This window comes from Lactuca sativa, chromosome 4, assembly GCF_002870075.4.
Source record: "Lactuca sativa cultivar Salinas chromosome 4, Lsat_Salinas_v11, whole genome shotgun sequence".
NCBI classification, from domain to species: Eukaryota; Viridiplantae; Streptophyta; class Magnoliopsida; order Asterales; family Asteraceae; genus Lactuca; species Lactuca sativa.
This window is the reverse complement of record NC_056626.2, coordinates 24,846,021-24,869,766: the sequence shown is the minus strand read 5'-3', so window position 1 is coordinate 24,869,766 and position 23,746 is coordinate 24,846,021. Positions and strand designations below refer to the sequence as shown.

Genomic DNA, 23,746 nt, shown 5'->3' with positions numbered 1-23,746 from the left:
TATTATGAAAATTAATACCTTTCTGATAAAAGTTCCTCGGGTCATTTCATGATTAAAGTGGCACTTGGAGAGTTCTCAATCAAGAAGTTTCTAGCTTCAATAGACATTTTTACATCCATACGCATGCTGGAGTCTATAGTCAGGCAAATCAAATTGGTAAAAGGTGAAGAATGGTGCAATAATAAATCCGGAAATGATGAAATACACTGCATGCACAAAAACAAAAAGAAATATATACATTAAAGATGCATATGCATATATATATATATATATATATATATATATATATATATATATATATATATATATATATATATATATATATATATATATATATATATATATATATATATATATATATATATATATAGATTGTATAATATCACAATACCTCAACAATGTAAGCATCAAGTGTAACATATCTGGCACTATGGAGCTTCTGAAGCATGTGAATAGTTTTGAGAGCATCTTCCTTCTTATATGGCATTTTTAACCAACATATAGTCACTTCATTTAGAGAATGGAAACAATCTTTGAACAATTGTGGATGCGGAAAACCCGTGTAACACAAAGATGAAAGAATTGATGGAGCATTCAAGAGCTTGATGATGCAATGATATATTGTGAGATTCTCAAGCTGAGGTGCAATCAGATTGATGACTTTTGAAGCACATTTCCCACCGATAAGCATGAGATTAGAAAGTCGAGGGGTAATGATGTCAAATTCCTCCACATCCACAATGCTGAATGATTCCAAAGTGAGGTTCTTTACGTTTACACACTTGGAGAAAAGATCACCACTCAATACGATGCCACTGAGATGCAAAGTTGTTAAAGCTGGAAAATCCCAAGGTGTTTTGGGTGTAATATTGCAAGCTCCAATCACAACGCTAGTCAATGTGAAATGTTTAAGTGAATTAGAGCTAAATAGTAAAGGTGGGTTATTTGGAAGGTTGTGTCCGAGCCAGATAGTTAATTCTTGGACATTGTGAGAGAACACATAATTTGCAATCTTTCTCACAAAAAAGTCATTAGCTTCTCCTTGGAAATGTAGCTTTAATAAAGACACTTCTGTTTGATGATTGCGATGAGACAAAACATGAGTCATGAATTCAGCAAACCTAAGTAAAGAGCCAAACTGACAGCTTGAGAAGTTGAGAAAGGGCATTGATGTCCAGAGAAGCTTCCATCTTGATGACAACAAACACGTTTCAACAACAAATTTCATGTCAAAACCAGACATGATCTTATGAATAAGCTCATCTGGTAATCTGCTCAATCTATCTTGTTCTACAACTCGCCTAACATTATCGTGATCAAACTGCATTCTCTGTTATATCTTGTAATAGATAAGAAAAATTGTTAATTGATGATCCCACTATAATCTGCGCTTCATAATGTAAAAGTTAAATCAATTACTTGGTTAACAGATAAGAATACTTCCTATATGTTGAGTCCTAATGCAAACAAAGCCACATCTATACCATGAAAGATCAAAGCAAAAAAGAAAACGTAAAGTACTCCAATAAGAGAAGGAAGAAGATACAGAACAAGTGTGGTGTGGACTTACAAGTAAGGCTGTAGAGGTGAATAGGAGGCTGAGATCCCGAGCGATGACAGAAGTTCAGCAACCCAAGAAGATGCTAACACCGGAGAAGAACTCTTTTATGAAGTTCAGCATCACGAGGGATTACAAAAGTGGTATATATATATATATATATATATATATATATATATATATATATATATATATATATATATATATATATATATATATATAGGGTAAAGTGAATATACCTAACAACCTTATATAAGCTTAGGTACCTAACCACATTATACTACATTGTTTTGCATTATATTTCCATTGCAATCGTCTAAGGTTCTTAAACTTCAACCCTTAACTTGATTTACTTCCAAGATTTTCAGATATTCACCATTATATTCTTCTTACACCATTTGATTTGTGACGGTAGTATATGAAGCCCACCAGGGGGTCTCCGATAGAAAGACGTCATTTGAAAGAAGATAATGGTGAAAGTCCAAAGATTTTGTAAGCAATCAAGTTATGAGGTTGAATTTTAAAAACTTTGGGTGATTACAATGCAAATATGATACAAAATTATGTAGTATGACGTGGTTAGGTACCTAAGCTTATATAAGGTTGTTAGGTATATTCACTTTACTCATATATATATATATATATATATATATATATATATATATATATATATATATATATATATATATATATATATATATATATATATATATAATGGAACTCGTAAAACTATAGAATGACAATTCTAACCCTTGGATTATTATATGCATTAATTAGATTAATAAAAGAGTCCACAATAAAAATGAGACACCCTATTCCATACAATCACATACATAAAAGGGTATAATGGAGATTAAAATTTTTAAAAACCTATCGGTTTCATTCATTGTCTCTTATTTTTCTTCTTATTGCTACTAAAATTAAGGTAATAAAAAAATGATATTTAAAGGAAAGACAATAATAAATTAAATTTATGCCATCGGGAGAGACACAGAGAAAGGAAAAACATAAAAAAAAACGGCTACATGAAGATGACGTCTATATGGTTTGCGCTTTCAAATCGTCAAAAGTAATTCCAAATCTTCAAAACTTAATTGCATATATTGATCAGATCTTTGTTAGAAAAAATAGAGGCCTTTTATTTTATGTGAATGGTGGTGTTAGTTTCCGATTCCAAGGAATGTTATAAATATTTCATTTAATAATGATCCACAAAAAAGTAATCAGTGGTAAAATGATTTTTTTTTTTTTTTTTGTTTCTTCTAGATCAATGCCTAAACAAAGCTTTCAGGTTAATTGATTCATATTTTCTAAAGGGGAATTTATGGATGATTTATCTAATAATTTTTTTTGAAAAAGCATACATAAATTTATATAATCTAAGATTCATGTTTCCTAAAAATAGGCTATAATGGATCTTGATTTCATATTATATTTATATATTTATTTCATAAAAAATCTCATAAGAAATGTTTCAATCATACTGAAAATATTATTAGATAATCATAAAGCAAACCAAATTGTTTGCCGAATAAAAGTTGTTGATTCTTGGTAACTAATAAACGATGTCTTTTTTTTTTTTAATGTAGGTTAACTGAATCATAGATAAATTGACATTTTTTGTTTGAGGTTAATTGATTCATAGTGAACGTTTTTTTACCTCTTTTAGGTGTTTGATGTTAGTTGATTCATAGATTACCACTTTTAGGTGTGGATGCTTCATTGGTTGAAGATGTGGTGGACTACATTTTATGAACATTCATATATGTGTGGTACTAAATATATATTAGTATTAATAATTTATGGGTTTTTGTATAAATATTCATTTATGAACATGGGTACATAGGATTTTTTTTTGAATGTTCGGTTATGAATATGTATGAGCATATGTTGCGTGCATATTTATAGATTTTGATATATATGTTCATTCATGAACATAGAATTTTTTTAATATTTATATAAATGTTAAGTTTTGAAAATATACAAACATGTCACATATTTATGAGTTTTTGCATAAATGTTCATTCATAAACGTTTACGTTATTTGAGTTTTTGTATAAATATTTAGTTATGAACATGTATTAACATGATTAACATATTTATGAGTTTTTGTATAAATGTCCACTCTTGAACATAAGCTATTTGGGTTTTTGTATAACATGTATTAACATGAATAATTTTTTGGACTTTTGAATACATGTTCATTTATTATGGTTATATATGTTTAGTTATGAATGTTTATTCATATTCATAACATTCACACATGTTTAATTATGAAGATTATGAATATTTATAACTTTCTCATTGTTCATCTAAAAAAGTAATCAACAATGTTCATCTATAAACATTAATCGTAGTCCAAATTTTTTGACGTTTGATTCTTGAATTTTCTATTCATATATATTGGGATGGACTTTGAATAAATGTTATAATATAGAAACATCATTTAATAAACTATTAATTCCTTTTTAAAATAAAATACTTAATTTATCATCATACCCTTTTGGTTCTAAATTGATCTAATGATCAAAACAGGGAGAGGATTTACTTACGAAATTGATGTTTTTTCCAACTGGTCGTTAAATAGTCACCAATGAAGCCATTGAGAATCCATCATAACTACATTTACATATACCAAACTTCGCTTTTTGTTTTTCTTTCAAGTAAACTTTTAAAAAAAAATGTTATATATTTCATCGATGCATTATTTTTTTTTTTTCATATTTGTTTCACAAAAACATGATTAAACTTTTGAAGCTCTAATTAACATAAATAAATAAAATCACAAATGACAAAATTGGTAAAAAAAAAAATCAAAATAAGGATAAAATGCCCATAGCTGGTAGCGGAAAAAAAGGACCAACTGTAATGGATCTAAAACAATGAGGAGTATTTGTATCATTTTTTCAAAAATAAAATTAAACCTTTAGAAAGATGTGAAAAACATAGAGCAAAACTTTAATTTACTTGATAAGTATCTATTTAGAGTATTTCTCTTTTAGAAAAAATTGGGTTGTATCCGGTGTACAAAACATTGTATACTTAAGTTTTTTCTCTAGTCCATCAATATACTATTTTTTTTATATCATGTCAAACAATTATCAAAAAGTTTCATATCAGGTTTCACGCAAAGAGATGGACTGTGATGAGGTTGGAGCCACATTTATCAAACATTTTTTAAAAAATAAGTTTAAAAAAAATAAAACAAATAAAGTATTAATTAATAAGGATAAGTTAGTCAATTTTAAATGAGTTGTTCATGGAACAAAATCGAAACAAAAACCAAACCATAACTTTTGTGATCATTCCTAGAAACCATATTTATATGCATTAAAATCATCATAAGCAACCAAGTAACAGTCAAGACTTTTATCAGACTCGAGAAAGTCATGATCGATAAGTGTAGAAAAAATTATATATATATATATATATATATATATATATATATATATATATATATATATATATATATATATATATATCCTCTTTGAGATTGAACCCAAGACCTCCTAGTTAATTATTAAGTAGGTGTGAGACCTATATATTACATTAATTGATTTAAAAAAAAAATAAACATTAAAGTGTAAACAGAATATATTTTTAAATGTACAACTTTAAAAGAAGACAGAAAGAAACGTATTTATTGCAATTTAATATCATATATATAATATTTAATATTTTACATATATAAGTATATGACTTTAATTTTAAAAATTAAAACAAACCAAAAATTGATAAGTGGATAATATTTATTTCAAAAATACCACAAAATGACAAGTGTCAAAACTCATGAGAGATTGACATGTAGTAAAAAAAACCTTCATTTATTAAGGAAGATTTAGAACGACCAAATGGGCTAGTTCCAACTTGTTTTACAATCTAAAATCTACAGCAATCCATCCCCTAATAATAATAATAATAATAATAATAAATAATTAAAATAATATAATTTCATCATAATTCATAATTCATACAACCTGTTTATATTCTGAAGTATTGGTGATAACTCTCAACACCTACTCATGACATGTACCTAAAAAACCTATTACACACATCTATACTAACAAATAAAACTCATTTTTCTGCCACATGTCATCTCCTCATTGTTTTGGACACATAGCATTTTAATAGAATTTTAGAATTTATTTATTTCCACATGTAATTTTCTGATTTGTTCACATATCACAGATCGGTTACAATATTGATAAAAATAAATGCTTCGTTGAAATACAATTGATATATTTTTAATGTAATAAATGACATAATTAATGATAGCTCTAAAATTGATTTTTTTTCTATACCCTCATTTTACCTCTCCTCCTCTACGCCTCCATCTCCAATTCTCCATCGAATCCCTCTTCCCCAATGAAACTCCCATCTCTACAACGCCGCTTCCTCCTCTGCCATTTTACCGCCGGCTATAATTATTCTCTCAATCGATCATCACGCTTTCCATCTTCGATCAGCAATCGACCCCAAAACTCCGACATCGATCTTCTAATTTCTCGATCTGCCAACATCGAGCTTTAGGATCTCCATCGATCTTCAGGCTCTAACCCTTGCAATTATCGATCTTCCATGTTCTCAGTTTAATTGTTGGCGTTATTACAGGTACGATTCTATTTTCCTTGCACACCAACTGTTTGATTATATGCTCATAAGAGTTTTTGGTCTGGATTTCTCGATAATTGGTCAAATGAATATTATGTGTTTGATTATATAACTACTTGCTATGTAACCTCCTTGATGGTTAATGGCTTAGTTTAGTTGAAATAACCCACTTTGTGTAATTTGCAAGTTTATGAGAATCTTAATACACCACTTCAATTAAGGAACAATTCACTAATTAACTATCACTCTATAATTTGACAACTTAACAATTTGCAATGACAAGTGTGTTGGAATTAGAGGCAACAAGTTTGAAATTCTTAATGGACTCACCTGTGATAAGTGTACTTTGTTGTTACTCTAAATTTGACAAATTAACAATTTGCAATGACAAGTGTGTTGGGAACACTACCACCACCTATCTGTAAGAAGAAGGTTTGACTTAAAAAATAAATAGGAAATATTCACATTTTGCATCCCAAAATGGCAAGAAAGCAGACAATCTTTGATAACAAATTCAGACAAGAGAAGATAAAAGGAAATTCTTTCTATTTGAGGTGAAGAACATCATAGGAAATTCATAAATACTAACAACTCACAAAAGTAACAAAAACAACTCTGAAAAAAAAACCTCTTATTTGTTATTAGCACATCACATTCTGTTAAAAAAATTAAAAAAAAAAAATCATAAATGTGACTGTTTTTGTTTCAATTTGGTGTACATTCGGTTTTGGCAAATATTATAAATTTTTTAATTTTGCCACAATATATTTGATTATGTATCTTTTTTGTTCATGATAACATAATAGTTATATTGTGTTGGAATGAGTAAAAATGTTTCAAATTGTTTATTGTTGTTTGTTTGTTAAAATTGATAACCCCCAAAGTTACTCGTGTGTATAAGGGTAGTATCGTCTTTTTAATTAAGTATTTGTTTGTTATCTCTACATGTGGTACAATTGTTTTGGGAGACGGCTTTCTCTATCAAATTGTTGTCTGTCATTGTGGTACATCCTTGAGAGTATAAGTAGGTAGGTGGTACTTGAGGTATTATTAAATTGTTATAGGTTCTATATGTGTTGCACAAAACTTGATTTGTATATCCTTTTCGGTCTTATTTTGCATCCACACTCCATACAGTTCTATATAATGATTTCCTTATTTTGTGTATTTGTTGCAAATTGACTTTTTTCCCTACTCAACTAACTATTTTTTGACAGGTCGTTTTAATTTATAATATATGAGTATACTACCACATTTCTACCACTTTAAACACCAAATTGAAAGTACTATGTTTTACTGTTTGTGTATGTGAACATTTATTTTTCAAAAATGCAACATCCTGCATACATTTTACTGTCATTATGTATACTAATTTGCTTAAATAAAGTGTATATTTGTTACCTTGCAGCTTCTACACAAGGTTGGAATATGCTTCTACACAGCGTTGAACTCAATTATTTTTTTAACCATGTTATCACTGTGTGTTTGTGTGTAATTCTGTATGTCATTTGTATTTGTGTGTTTTTTATTCTGTATTATGTGTATGAATGTGCTGTAGCCGGAACAACATCCATTGTTGATGTGGTTTTTTTTGCTTCTTGAGTATGTTGTGGTTATATTCAATGATCATATGGACATAAACATCATCATTACAAGCAAAAATATATTCAATTGTCTTAAGAGTAACAACTTAATTAAAAAAAATTAACACTTTTCGTTACACTATTTATTACAGGAATTTAAAAGTTTAACGGTTTCAAACAAGATATGGATTCTACGGACCCTAAAGAAAGACGAAAACATAGAAAATTACATCTGGATAAAAGAAATTCCAATGTTACGTCTAGCATGCAAATTGGTAATCGTTTGTATACAATTGAATTTTTTATATTGTAATTTGAGAGGTTAATATCAATTAATTTATACAAAAATATTGTATTATATCCAATCGAATCTTTATGAAATATAACTAATATATTTTCTTATTTATTTTTGTTACTTTTATATATCAGATGTGGGTTATCGGCAACAACATATAATTTATTCAGATAATTCTATATATGTTACCCGTTTTGATGAAAATGTTAACCCAAATATATCATATAGATATAGCACACAAGTTTCCAATCTTCTTCCATTGTTAATAGCAAAGGTCCATTATATAACGATCCCAAGGTCAAAAGAAAACAGAGAAAAGTGTATTTGGATAAGAGAAAATGTAATGATATGACCACCACGCCAATAGGTATTCCATATAGTATATAAAATATATTCGTTTATCAGAATATGTTTGTTTCTTTTGAACTAATTGATATGTATTTTTATTTACTAATGTTTTTATTTTATAGCTAATCGTGGTCGTGCTCAACAAAATTTTGAATCTACTTCCAATTTTAATTTAAGAACTCCGTTATCTAATATTTTCAATGGTACGAATACATTCCGTTTAATATTTTTTATTTGATATGTTACTTATGTCGAGTGCATTGATAACCCCCAAAGTCACTCTATTTTTTGTTTTTCTTTGTGTGGGTTTGTTTTGCTTTGATGGTTGGAACAATTTGATATTATTTTATTGTGTTTGAATTACCTTTTGAGTTAATAGAATTATTTTGGTGAAAATTGTATTGTGTTTTTTCTATTCGGTTTTTCAAGTTTTTTTTTCATATATTTGTCACTTATATAACTACTACGTTATTCAGAAATACAAAAATGTTACCATTATAATAATTTACTTTTCTTATTCTTTTGTAGAATGCTCATGTTAATTAAACCAACAAATATTTGTTTTATAGATACGTTAAAGGGTTAATTTCTTTTTTCAAATTTTTTCATCTTTACTTAAAAAACAAATAAAATCAAATAAAAAACCAACTTTATAATATATATTCTCTTTATAGCACATATTAGCTTTCTATTTATTCCAATATAATAGAATTTTATGATTTTATTGTATTTTATATATGTGTTTTAACAAAATACACAAATTGCATCTCATAAAAACTACTTTATACTATGTCATAATACTACATTGTATCGTTTTTTTAATTATGTTTTTTGTTTTTACACTATAATAGCATCATACTTGTGTTTGATAATGTTTTTACACCATAATGTATTATGTGATACAAATGAAACTATGATGCTATTAAGGGATAAAAATGCAAATATTCATTTCTTGTAATATCCCCGTGTAGTACACAGGTTTCACACCTAGTTCACAAAATCAATCAATGGGATGCATTGTGTAATCATGAAATAGATAATAGATGATGCTTACGTGCATTAAATGCAGAATATCAAAGAAAACTTTTTAGAAATATCAGTGTGTGTTTCACAAGCTGATATTCAAGACTGATTGTATACAATACACATTGTAAGCGTCGTCATCATCTTCATCTTCCTGCATCAAAAGTAATAAATCAAATCAAACATGCTAATAGCAATTACAAGCTCAACACTCCCATCATCCATCCCTATTTTTTTTCATTTTAATTGTTATTAAAATTCAATTCCAACAAGATTTACTTTTCTTTTCCTCCTCCCTTTTATCTTTAACAGAATCCATTCAATATTAATCTTCACTTTCAAACAACTAACCAAGGCCATGAACCACAAATTTCAAGCTTATAAAAAGACCCTCCAATTATGTACAAATAATATTATTCTTGGTTTCATGTAATAATTATCTACATTACTCATCAAGTCTTTGCAACATATTTCCATAAACCCTTGTATATACTTACCATGCTCCATTTCGTTGAGTATTTTTTGGATTCAGTACATAGGAACAAAAGGAAAAAAGGGTTGAGATCTTACTGAATGATCTGAAGCAGCCTCTGTTTCTGCCAAATTCCCAAATCTTTCTGCAGAATCATCGTCCCCATTAACACTCGAACTCGAAGGTGCCTCGACGATTTCTGCAGCTGTAGCAGTAGAGTGTTCTTGTATGGAAACCGAAGCAATTCCTTCTTCAACACCACTCAAACCTCGGAGTGGTCATCAATCTGACCAAGTGTAGGGTTAGGGTTTTGAGATCCAGAGGCTTCCTTCGACTTTGAGGTTGAAGGTTTGTGATGCTTCATTCTTCCCAATTTTTTGTTTGCATACCACGGTATAGTTATAGTATTTTTAAACCAAATATTTTCAACAAATAACAACTTTTGTTTAACAAAATCAACCAAAAACTCAACTGAATAAGAACTTAACAAACAATCAAACAAAATCTTACGAGAACAGCAACTAGACAAGAAACTTACGCTTTTAACCAAGAGATACTTCTAACGCACTTTTATCAAGGCTACAAGAACTCAGATTATACAACCAGAAAGACTCATCTAAATGCAAGAACAGCGAAAAGAGGGAAATCAAAGAGAAAACCCTATAATGTGAGAGTTTGAATATCTTCCACTTTTATAGCGTATTTTGCTTCTCGTATACAATAATAAACTTTATTTTGAAAGAAAGAGTTTGAGACGGAATAAAGCATATTTCTTCAAAATACTGCTCCACTCGACAATGTTAGTCCTCAAACTCTTTCCTGATTCACTTTTAACCCAACATCTTTTACACTTCTCACTTTATACCCTAAAAAAAACAAAAAAAAATCAAAATCTTATGTTGTATATGATTTCAGAAAATTGTTTTCAGTTTTCTTGGGAAAAAAAAAGTTTTAAAAATAATAGAATTTTCATTTTCAGATTTCATTAGAAAATTTAGAATAGATGTTTGTTTAAAACTTTTGAGTTTTCATTTTCCATTTTATAAAATTTGAAAACATATTTGGTTTTGTATTTTCTATCGGTTTTTGTTTTTCAATTTTGTTTTTTTAAATATGGTTAATATTGTTTTTGAGAAAAAAAAAACATACCCCCACCCAACCAGGGGCGAATCTAGCAGGTGTCCCGATGTGGACACCGACAACACCTACTTTTTTTGTCCGCAGTGAAAAAAATTTCAATTTACATACAAACATGCATACCTATGTACATTTTATTTCTTTAACTCTTTAAATTTGTACCCAACTCCTAACTATATGCCTCTAGACCCAGCCTCAAAGCAAGATATTTATTAATTGCTTTTATAAGTACAACTACAATTATATATTTTCATTTTGTAAGATTATCTTTTTATTTTATATATTATGTGCAAACTTAAGAAAAAAACATAAGTTTGAGCTCTTACAAGTTTAATAAATGAAAATATTAATTGAATGGAAGTATCATCACTTTGTTAAAAATAATATTAAGTTACAAAAATTAATAAAAATAATATTTTGGTCGTATTACATAAGTTACTTTCCAAATCTTTGGCAAATAGAAAACAATTCCAAATTCTTTTGAAAAAATGTGCAAACCCAAACCAAATAGAAAAGAGATTCCATTTCATATCAGCCAAACAAATAACTAATTGCAATTTATTCAGATTTGCTAAAAAAGGTTATTATTGTTAATAACAGAGGCACCAGTGATGCAAACCACAAGTAGCAAAACTCTTAACATACTCGATATAATCAGGATCTGGCCAAAAACATTCATTTGAATTCCCCATTAGAGAATCACCAAAATGAAGAGAAAAGTATTAAAGTAAGAAACCTAAACCATAGCATAGCATAGCAGCTTCAGAAATATGCACAAAATGGTAGAGAATATACAAAGAAAAGATTTTGTGAGCTTCAAATAACAGATCATATTCATATACACAAATTGATTTTTGAACATAATCTTCAAGTCATTTAGAAGAGGCGAGCCAGCATGTCATTAGTGGGAAACTTGATTAACAAAGTTGTTTTGTTTTCTTCTTTCCATTCCATCTTCTCTCTCTCCAAATACTCAATAACCTACAATCATATTCAATATTCATCCCACACCACATAATAATTAATTAAAATAATATCCTTTAAAATTAATTCATACATAACAATAACATACCGTCCTCTTAATGTTTGAACTCCTCTCAGATCCAGTCACAACTTTCAATTCCCCCACAACTGTACAACATTATAATAAATCCATTGATTAAAATATATATAATTATGTTTATGTTCATGTATGGATGATGAAATAGATATTATTATTATTATTACCTCCACCAAATGCAGCTACTGACACGAGAGGTTTCAGAAGCTCCATTGCATGATCCACATGCAGTCCACGTAGACTGATTCTCATCACCTCAAACTTTTGGTCACTGCACAAACAAACAAAATACTCATAATCCAAATACATATAAACGGGCCGTGGGTCATATCATATGGGTCGGGTTTAGTTTTCACGGAAACCTACCCATTAATTTTAATCCGCAAGATTGTTTTGTCATTCTCTTCTCTCCATGCAATGTTTTCTGTCTCTAAGTACTCAACAATCTATAACAATCCATCCCCCACATAATAGTAATTAAAATAAATAAGTATAATTTCATAATTCATACATACCGCCTTTTTAGATTTTGAAGATCCGGTGATAACCCTCAACACATGCTCTTGACCTGCTTCACCTAAAATACCTATTTCACACACATTCACAAAATCCATGAATGGATGCATTGAATGATGAAATAGATATTAGATGATGATGCTTACGTGCACCAAGTGCAGAATGTAAAAGGTTAGTTTTTAGAAGTATCAGTACGTTTTTCACAAGCTGATATTCTAGACTGACTGTCATCACGTTGTGAATACCATCATCAACATCATCATGTCCCTGCATCAAAAGTAATAAATCAAGTTGTTGAGTATTAAACAACTAAACATGCTAATAGAAATTACAAGCTCAACAGTGCCATCATCCATCTCTATTTCCATTTCAATTGTTGTTAAAACAAATTCAACTCCCAAGAGTCCACTAAGATTTAATTTTCTTTTCTTCCTCCCTTTTATGTTTAGCGGAGCCCATTGAGTATTTATTTAACCTGATTTGTACTATTATAGTTTCGCTTTCAAACAATTAAGCAGCCATGAATCAAAATTTTCAAGCTTATGATTAGACCAATTAATGTACAAATGATATTATTCTTGGTTTCATGTAATGATTATCTACATTCCAACTGATCAATTCTTAGCAACATATTTCCTTAAAACGTTGTATATGCTGGTTTCCATTACTCTTAGCTTTAAAGCTTCAGATCTGAAAGTATTCGGTACTACTACACAACATGGAAACAAAAACCTGGGGGAACGAAAGCAACAAAAAGGGTTGAGATCTTACTGAAAGATTTGTAGCACCCTCTGTTTCGTCAACGATTTCTGCACCAACAACGTGTACATGTATGGAACGCGAAGTAGTTCCTTCTGCAACACCATTCAAAACCTTGGATTGTTCATCAATCTGACCACGTGTAGGGTTAGGGTTTTGAGATCCATCCGCTTCCTTCGACTTCGAGATTGTGGGTCTCTGCCTCATATTCATTCGATGTTGCATTCCTCCCAGTTTACTGTTGCATACGACAAAATCAACCAAAAACTCGACTGGTTAAGAACTTAACAAACAATCAAACTCAAACTCCTACAAGAACAATCACTTTGACAAGAAACTTACGCCTTTAACCAAAAGCTACGTCCAATGCTAAACGGATAGGTGCGGCAAAGAGCTCGGTAACTCCTTCGTGGAGCTCGGAATGCCATGGATACACCGACAAGAACACCGATTACACTACCAGAATGCAAGAACAACGAAAGGGGGAAATCAGCGAGAAAACCCTAAAATGTGAGAGCAGTTATGTGAAATGAGCGCGAATATCTTCCAGTTCAATAGCGTATTGTCCTATTCCACGTACAGTAGCACGTATTTCTTCTAAATACGGCTCCACTTGACAGCTTCAGTCCTTAAACTCTTTCCTGATTCACTTCTAATCCCTCGTCTTTTAGACGTACCACTTTATACATTAAAAAAAAAAAAAAAAAAAAAAAAAAAAAAAAAAAAAAAAATGTTTTCCAAAAGCAAATTGAGAAAGGATTAACGTAAAAAACCCTTCACAGAAAACATTATGTTGACTTAAACTCAATGATTTGATGAAAATGTCCGTTTTTTGCTTTAACAGACTCATTTTTACAACGAATCAACTTTTAAAAGGTGTAAACTCTAGTGTTTTGTTACTTAGTAATATCACTAAGTGTGAACAACTTGTTGGGAAATTATTTTATTTTAACTATAACTCATCAAAACATTTATTTTTCCGTTTTAGGGTCCTATTATTTAGACCCCAGATTTCTTTATAGGACCTTGTAGTTATGATTTTTTAGTCAAACTGTTTTTTTTTTTCAATACCTGAGAAATTAAAGTGTTTGACTTTGAAAATTTAATATTTTCAGCTTTTTTATGTTTTGAAAATTTAATATTTTCAGCTTTTTTCTGTAAAAAAATAAAGTCATTGAACACTGTAATTTGTTAATATCAAAGTTTGTTTTAAATAATCTAACAATCTTATTTAATTTTTTTTAATTGAACTTCATTAATATCACAACATATATTATATATATTATAACAAATTCAAACTAGATATTTACAAATTCAATTTTGATCTTCACAAATTTAATTTTGATCTTCACAATTTACACCATTGATATCTACAAATTTCAAACATTAAAAATGTATACTCTTAATAGCTAATTAATTGTCAGCTAATCCAATTATAACACATCTAATATAAAATCAAAACATTTTTACTGTAAATAAACAACTAACAGCTTCTAATTTTAACAAAAGGTAAAATGAAAATTCTTGTAAATATTTTTTTTATCCACTGAGACTTCACAGTGGCGTTCCAGTCATATGGTCGGGCGAAGATGAAAGTGAGAGAGAGAATAGAAAATGAAAGTGAGAGAGAGAGGGAGAGAAATCGTTTGGTGGTGGTCCAAATTTCACAGTCTTCGAAGAGAAAGACACGAGGGAGCGACAGATACCGGTGGAGGCAACAACTGGAGCTTTTGCCATGCTTCCACTGACGTCTTCACAGTGACCTCCCACATTCGTCATTCCCTCTCCGCCCACTGCCATGGTTAAAACACCCCACCGTCACTTCTTTCGACCACCACAGCTTCCACTCCTCACGATTTCACCACCATTTGTGTAACGCCCCGTTCTATAAGTACTTATTTATGAATTTCCGGGATCTAGAGTAAGGGCGTTTCAGTCTTTTGTGGGCAATAGGTTTCATTCGAGAAGGTTTCGAACCAGGGTGTGTCGTTAGAAGCATAGGGCTTCTCGCCACCTTTTCGTGGATATAAAGTTCGTCGGAACCGAACTTAGGATGAAGGAGTTATGACATTTTAAAGAAAGTGACATTTATGGCCCTTAACGGAAAAAGTTTTCGAAGTAGGCCATGCATGCAATTGGGACACGCGTGGGTACGCCCAGCGTAGGCTGGGTTACGCCCAGCGTAGGCTGGGTTACGCCCAGCGTTGTAGAGCAAATGGTCACGGGTGCAAGGACGCGTACGCTCAGAGTCCTTAAACCCTAATTTGAGGGTGAGCCACTATATAAAGAACATAATGGCTCAAACCCTAGCCTCATTATCATCCTCCCCAGCCTCAGAGAAACCCTAGAATGCCTCATCCTTCCATTTTGTGAGATCTTGACATTGGGAAGCTCATTTTGGTGGTTTAAGCTTAGAAGAGGAAAAAAGGAAGTTGTCAAAGAAGGACTTGGGAAGTTGGAGCTTATAGATCTGGAATAACATCATCTTCTGGAGCCCTTTTGAGGTATAAAGTCTCTTGTTTGACATTTATTTTGTGTAGATCTTGGTGTTATGAGGTCTTGACACCATTTCTTGTCCCAAAAACCCCAAAGTGATGCATGATGCGAGTTGGTTGAGATTAGTTGTCCTTTCAGACCTTAGGAGAGGTCTTGAGTGAGAAAAATGAGGTCCCAAAGGCTTGATTGTCTCATGTGTGATGTAGGTGGGTCTTTATGGATTAAGACCTTGAGTTAAGAGCTTTATGGACGTCCCAAGTAATAAAGTTTGAGACTTTATGAATCTTAGGCATGTTTGGTCGATGAATCTGAAGTTTGGGCTTAAGAGCTTAAGCCATTAAGAACTTATGTGGAATTTTGGTTCAGCGAGTTTACGCCCAGCGTACTCCCTCTGTTGGTTTTTTGATTTTAGGCCTTAAGTGATTGGGTTGTTTATGGGCTAGTGGGGCTTGGGCCGTGACTGAACATTATGGATGGAGTAATTTAGGCCCAATAATTATTATGGACCTTGGATATAGGCCCGTTTGGAAAGGTGGGCCCAATTTAGTAAATTGGGCCAATAATGGGTTTTGCATGAGGATTTGGTTTTGGGTCTTGGCCTAATAAGAGGATGATGGACTTAATGAGTGTTGTGGGCCCTTGGTCTAGAAAGTCATGATTGGACTCTAACTTGGTGATTATCATGTGATAGTTGGGAGTCCCGATGAGTCAGCGGTCGGAGATTTGTAGGATTTCGGCAGTTGCAAGGTGAGTTATCCTCATTATATCGACAAGGTCTACGGCACCAAGGTCGACCCTTTATCGGATGGAAATCCGGGTATTGTTTGTTACGTTATTGTTTTGCTAGATATGCATCCTGGTATTTAGGATGGTGTTATGTTAGTGACCTGGTTAAGGTCAGTACCCGGGATATATGGTAATGTTATGCTAGTGACCGGTTGAGTCGGAATCCTGGTTAGGATGTTGATATGCTATGTGATTTGTGATGGGTTTTGAGCATTCTAACACTTCCTAAGTGTACATGCAACCCTAATAAACCTTGGATTTATGTTTGTCTAAGATACATGCAAATAATTATTTTTCCAAGGCTTATATCCTAACTAGCATGGCATGGGGAACTTGAATCAAATAAAGCTAGTAGAAACACTTACCTTGTAGTTGTAGTTGATTCCTTGGAGTTTTAGAGCCTAGCACCAATAATATGGATGCCTCAAATGTAAGTCACAAATCACCACAAACTTGGAACTTTGAGAGAATAGTCACACTTCTCTTGAAATCGGCCCTCACCTCAACATGTGTCAACTAGTGTGATTTCAAGAGCCAAAGCCTCCTTTATATAGTGTGGTGGATTAGGGTTACATCCATGTAAACCCTAATACCCATGTCTCTTCATTTCCATGAGATCCATGGGTTAAAGCTCCATGGAGTATCCATGGACTTCTCCATCCAAGCCTAGCCCATTCCAAATAAGCATAAGCCCACACTATATAAATATAGAAGCCCATATTTAATTAGTAATATCTTTGATCACTAAATTAATCCTAGATTAATTATAGATCACTACTAATTAAATAATATGATCTTATATTAATATATTAGAACTTATAATATATTAATAAATCATAACTTGTACTATTCTCAAATATTATCCATAAATTGTTCGGGTGAAGTGCAACCCAAATGGACCATGCCGGGTCGGGTCAAGTACATACCAAATATAGTTATGGACTTAGACACTATATCCAACAGTCTCCCACTTGGATAAGTCTAGTAACTATATTTGCAAGTATAACTTCAGGAACTGATCAGCAATCGTAGCTCTTTAAACTCTGTTGAACTAGAACGCGCCATTTAGATAAGTGATCATATAATCCTCTGTTCTAGATATCAGCCGGACAAATACATGGAACATTGTCTTGCTTATTGTCCAGCATTTGTTTCCCGATTTCCGATTTGTTTGACATAGAACTCAACTGAACACATCAATTTAGTTCTGACCGGGCCCGGTACATAGGTCAAAACAAAATCATCGAGGGGCCCAGATATCAGCTTCTAATCCAAGAAGGAACAGATAAACTTCGACTCATATGTTTGTTCTACCACTCATTAAATTACACACAAAAGCACGTTTTATAACATCGAGTTACCAATGCGTTTACGTACAATCAATGCATAACCAACTCGTAAGTAACAAATCATATCTCTAGGTTTGAAGACTTATATGATATTACCGTCTCACGATCACTCGAGATAAAATTCCATGAAGTGATTCCAGTGAGCGTGGGTTGAGTCCAATGCTCAGAACTTATGAGCACTCATGATTGTTGTAGCCATGTCCAACACCTTAGACCTCTGCAACCAATCATGACAGTCTTGATTCATACCTACTTCCGACATATGACCGGCTGTGGAGGTTTGAATAATATGATATACCAAACATAATTATTCTAGAAGTCAAAACATGCAAAAGAAATATAGTAAAAGATCGACAAGAGATAGCAACACTTTACTCATAAATAAAACACCTTTTATTCATCATCAAATGTCAATTACACTTTACAAATTTCTGGGTTATCTAACTACTAAAACTTATATCATCCTTCAGCCCTATGCTCCGAGCATGCTGGAGATGCTTAACCCTACTCAGGCCCTTCGTGAGGGGATCTGTCGGGTTCTCATCCGATGATACCCTCTTCGCCATGAGGAGTCCTTCTTCAATTCGATGTCTGATAAAATGGTATTTTCTGTCGATGTGTCTGGATCTCCCGTGATCCCTTGGTTCCTTGGCTAAGGCAACCGCACTATTGCTGTCACAGAAAATCTCCATTGGCTCTTTTATAGCTAGTACAACTCCAAGGTCTTCGATGAATTTCTTTAGCCATATCGCCTCCTTTGCTGCCTCGCTTGCTGCTATATACTCTGATTCACAAGTGGAATCAGCCACTGTCTCCTGCTTGGAACTTTTCCAAGAAATTGCTCCTCCGTTTAGGGTAAAGACCCAGCCTGACTGAGAGCGGAAATTATCCCTATCAGTCTGGAAGCTAGCATCACTATACCCTACAACTCTCAAGTCATCACTCCCACCGAAAGTAAGGACCCAGTCCTTAGTCCTTCGCAGGTACTTGAGGATATTCTTTACCGCAGTCCAGTGTTCCTTGCCAGGGTTCGCCTGATACCTGCTAACCATGCTCAAAGCAAAAGCTACATCAGGTCGAGTACACGTCATGGCATACATGATCGATCCTACAGCTGAAGCATAAGGAAATCGACTCATTTCTCCTATCTCAGCCTCAGTACTAGGGCTTTGTGTCTTACTCAATCTGGCGTTACACTGAATGGGTAACTCACCTTTCTTGGAGTTATGCATGTTGAATCTTTTCAACACTTTGTCCAAGTAGGTGCTTTGGCTAAGTCCAATTAGCCTTTTACTCCTGATTCTCAAAATCTTTATCCCTAGGATATAGGCAGCTTCACCAAGGTCCTTAATAGCGAAACACTTCCCAAGCCAGGACTTTACTTCCTGCAGGGTTGGGATGTCATTTCCTATGAGTAGTATGTCATCCACATACAGTACCAAAAAACTGACTATGCTCCCACTAGCCTTGATATAGACGCAAGATTCATCTTCACTCCTCGAAAAGCCAAATTCCTTGACTTTCTCATCAAAGCAAAGATTCCACCTGCGAGGTGCCTGTTTCAATCCATAAATGGATTTCTCGAGCTTACACACTCTATTAGGGTACTCGTTGCTGACAAAACGCTCTGGCTGACTCATGTAAACATCTTCAGCCAGCTTTCCATTAAGGAAAACAGTTTTGACATCCATTTGCCATATTTCATAGTCATGAAATGCAGCTATGGCTAACAGAACCCGAATAGACTTAATCTTGGCTACTGGAGAAAAGGTCTCATCATAGTCCACTCCAGGAATTTGAGAGAAGCCCTTTGCAACTAGTCTAGCCTTATAAGTGTGTACTTTACCATCCATGTCGGTCTTCTTCTTGAAGACCCATTTGCACCCTACAGTCTTACGACCTGGTACATTCTCAACCAAGTTCCAAACTTGATTGTCATACATGGATTGTATCTCGCTATCCATGGCCTCTTTCCATTTAGCAGCCTCAGGGCCTGCCATGGCTTCCGTGTAGCTGTTAGGTTCATCCAGACCTACTAGTGTCTCATCACTAATAAGTGTCTCACCTTCCGCAGTAATATGGAAACCATAGTAATGCTCAGGTGCATTCCTAACTCTCGTGGAACGCCTCAGAGGTACAGGCTCATCAACTGGCTCAACAGGAGTTTCCTCCTCAAGTTGAGGGCTAGTGTTTGAAGTTCCTTCACCGCTTGATTCTTGAATTTCTTCAAGATCAATTTGCCTCCCACTGTCTCCTTGGCTTATAAATTCTCTCTCTAGAAAGACTCCTCTTCTTGCTACAAAGACCACATTGTCACTAGGTCTGTAGAAGAGGTAACCAAAGGATTGTTGTGGGTAGCCGATGAAAATACACCTCTCGCTTCGAGGTTCGAGCTTATCATGAGTCTCGCGTCTCACGAAAGCCTCACAACCCCAAATCTTGATGTGGTCTAGCTTAGGTACTTTTCCAGTCCACATCTCGTGAGGAGTTTTGGCAACTTTCTTTGTAGGGACAAGATTAAGAATATGGGCGGCAGTCTCTAAGGCATACCCCCAGAATGAGATTGGTAGCGTAGCTCGACTCATCATGGAACGAACCATATCCAACAAGGTTCGATTACGCCTCTCAGCCACACCATTCAACTGTGGTGTCCTGGGAGGTGTCAATTGTGAGACAATCCCACATTCCCTAAGATAGTCGAGGAACTCTGAACTAAGATACTCACCTCCTCGATCGGATCGAAGCATCTTAATGTTCCTGCCCAATTGATTCTCGACTTCCTGTTTAAATTCTTTAAACCTCTCGAAAGTCTCTGACTTATGCTTGATTAAGTAGACATATCCATATCTACTGTAATCATCAGTAAAAGTCAAATAATAACGATTAGCATCCCTTGTGGCATGTTTGAATGGTCCACACACATCCGTGTGTATAAGGTCCAACAAACCTTCACCCCTCTCACACGAGCCTGTGAAGGGTGACTTTGTCATTTTTCCAAGTAAGCATGATTCGCAACTATCATCTGACTTTAGGTCAAACGACTCCAAGACTCCATCCTTTTGGAGTTGGCCTATGCGTTTCTTGCTTATATGTCCAAGACGACAATGCCATAATGATGCTTTATCCAAGTTATTATTAGTAGTAGAATCAATACACAAAACATTATTTCCTAAGTTATCTACAACAGATACAGCTTCATACACACCATCACAAGGTAATGCTTTAAAATAAAAAACATTATTATAGAAAACATCTATAGAACCAACTTCATTATTAAATGAAAAGGTAAACCCTTGTTTGTACAAAGCATGAAAGGAAATAATATTTCTTGCCATTCTTGGCGAATAACAAAATTTATTCAAATCTAAATTAAACCCACTACTTAGCGATAAAGTATAAACTCCAATCTTGGTAACAGGTAAAGCTTTCCTATTCCCCATGATCAAGTTTATTCTTCCTTGCTCCACATTCTCACTTCTTCTTAGTCCCTGCAAGTCGCAACAAATATGAATACCACAACCGGTATCAAGGACCCAAGATTTAGAATGGGGTGAGTTATTAGAAATGATAGTGTAAGTACCTGCATGGTTGGGTTTGACTTTCCCATCCTTCACATCCTGCTGGTACTTTAGGCAGTTCCGCTTCCAATGAGACTTTTCATGGCAATAGAAGCATTCAGCCTCTTTTGGGTCAGAAGAAGGAGTGACGAAACCTTTCTTGGTTCCACTTGAAGAAGAGTCATCAAGGGTCCGAGCCTTGGTACCCTTCGAGGACCTCTTTCTCTTCCTCCATTGACTTTTCCTAATTGCCAAAACCGGAGTTGAGTTTGGAGTAGGAGTGATAGCAACCGACTTCCCCTTAAGACCTGATTCTGCGGTCTTGAGAAGTCCCTGAAGTTTGCTGAGTGTGACCTCTTCCTTATTCATGTGATATGTCATGCAAAATTGATCATAGCACGATGGTAAGGAGTGCAAAATGATATCTATTGCAAGATCCTCAGGGAAGTTCACATTAAGCTTCAGCAAACGATCGACATACCTTTGCATTTTCTGCATGTGGCTCGTGACGGATTCCCCGTCCTTCATCATGGTTGTTATCATGGAGCAAATGATTTCATACCTCTCTTGTCTTGCACTTTGATGGTATCTTTCCATCAAATCTTGGTGCATTTCATAAGGGTAGAAATCCTCATAAGACTTTTGGAGTTCCGCTGTCATCGTGGCCATCATGATGCAAGCCACTTTCGTAGCATCCCTTTCATGTGCCCGAAATTCAGCGATCTCCTGAGGAGTTGCAGTGGTCTCATCAATCTCCTTAAGCTCCTTGTCAAGGACATATTCTTTGTCCTCGTAGCGGGTAATCATCCTGATGTTTCTGATCCACTCATTGAAGTTGGATCCATCAAAGGTGACTTTCCCACACAAGTTCATAAGGGTAAAGGAGCCGTTAGGATTAGAGCCAGAAGCAGCATTGTTTGAAGACATCTAAAAAGAAGAGAACAAGATTAGTTTAGATATAAGAGAGTCCTTAATAAAACACCCAAATGTAATATTAAGGCTAGGATCCAATCACAATATAATATAACTTAGAAGAGGTATGTCGTAATCTAAGCTATACCATATTTGAAAGGTGGGTGAATGACGATTCACCAATTTCCACCACGAAAACCGAAATATTTAAGTATTAGGTTTTTGATTGGTTCTTAGAAATTCCTAGATTCTTTGAGATTCAATGAACTTTTCAAAGGCATGTTTCAATCTCGAGTGTGCCCTCCAAGTTTTGTGACTGGGATGCCGAGGATCACAAAACAAGGTGTGAAGTAACCATGCAAATCACTTGGTACCCTTTAAAGTTTATCACTCAATCGATGTGTCGGTAAACCACACACGCTCCATCGATACTATAATAAACCTTTAAGTCACCCTTTACCTACCTTGTTAAGTCCAAGTTAGTGTGCCGGTTAACCACACACGCTCCACCAACGACTTAAACAAAGTGTAAAGTGTAATTTCATGGATTAGCACCTTATTCACATTTTTCCTAAAGTAACTAAGATTGGGAATTTAATAAAACATTTAGTTACTTTATAATATTCATCATACTTTGAATGAGAATTTATAAGTCCTTGTCTTACCCGTTCGGCTAACGACTCTCCAACAGTCAAGCAAGCGGTGGGTGAGAGTGGACACCCATTAAGTCACCATTTTATAGGCAACAACCTTATACCCACCTTATAGACCGGCTTCGTGAATGAGGCGTACTAGCGGTAAGACGACTTTGTTCTTATACATACATATATATATATATATATATATATATATATATATATATATATAATTATTAAATCATAATAATATAAGTATAAGGGTTGAATTTTAACTTTTAAAATTCTAAGGGTTGGAACTAAAGTTTTAACTTGACTTTACTTGTTCCAAAACTTGAGGGCAAGTTTTGTAAACTTTCAAAACTTTTCATATTTTGTAACTTATGAGTTTAATAGAGTAATAAAATGAAGACTCTTCACTTTTCTAACTCTTGTGTTCTTTTAATGGTTTTCAATCCAAGAGACTTTTGGTTTTCCATAACTTGAGGACAAGTTATGGATTCCATTAAATAACATTATGATCAAGAATTAATCTACCACATAGGTTACAAATAATTCCTATGATCATCTAAACATCATAAGAACAAGATCATGAACATGAACACTTTCATATATCAAAATCACACTTTAATCTTTGTAATTTTGATAA

General features: G+C 33.5%; 2 protein-coding genes and 1 long non-coding RNA gene across 3 annotated transcripts; all 3 read right to left on the bottom strand.

The window, feature by feature from the left end:
• Positions 1–23: 23 nt before the first annotated feature.
• LOC111882030 (uncharacterized) lies at positions 24–722 on the bottom strand. The gene is made up of 2 exons (XM_023878398.3): positions 392–722; positions 24–206 (listed from the first exon to the last, which is right to left on the bottom strand). The coding sequence occupies exons 1-2, from the start codon at positions 689–691 to the stop codon at positions 42–44; spliced, it is 465 nt and encodes a 154-aa protein (XP_023734166.2). The 5' UTR covers positions 692–722; the 3' UTR covers positions 24–41.
• Positions 723–9,412: 8,690 nt separating this feature from the next.
• LOC122197593 (uncharacterized) lies at positions 9,413–10,590 on the bottom strand. The gene is made up of 2 exons (XR_006191202.1): positions 9,989–10,590; positions 9,413–9,572 (listed from the first exon to the last, which is right to left on the bottom strand). It is a non-coding gene; the product is annotated as an uncharacterized LOC122197593 (long non-coding RNA).
• A 1,159-nt stretch (positions 10,591–11,749) lies between these two features.
• On the bottom strand, positions 11,750–14,045 carry LOC111882045 (uncharacterized). The gene is made up of 8 exons (XM_023878415.2): positions 13,705–14,045; positions 13,375–13,600; positions 12,750–12,870; positions 12,603–12,673; positions 12,454–12,533; positions 12,255–12,358; positions 12,100–12,158; positions 11,750–12,008 (listed from the first exon to the last, which is right to left on the bottom strand). The coding sequence occupies exons 1-8, from the start codon at positions 13,788–13,790 to the stop codon at positions 11,904–11,906; spliced, it is 852 nt and encodes a 283-aa protein (XP_023734183.2). The 5' UTR covers positions 13,791–14,045; the 3' UTR covers positions 11,750–11,903.
• Between the last annotated feature and the right edge of the window lie 9,701 nt (positions 14,046–23,746).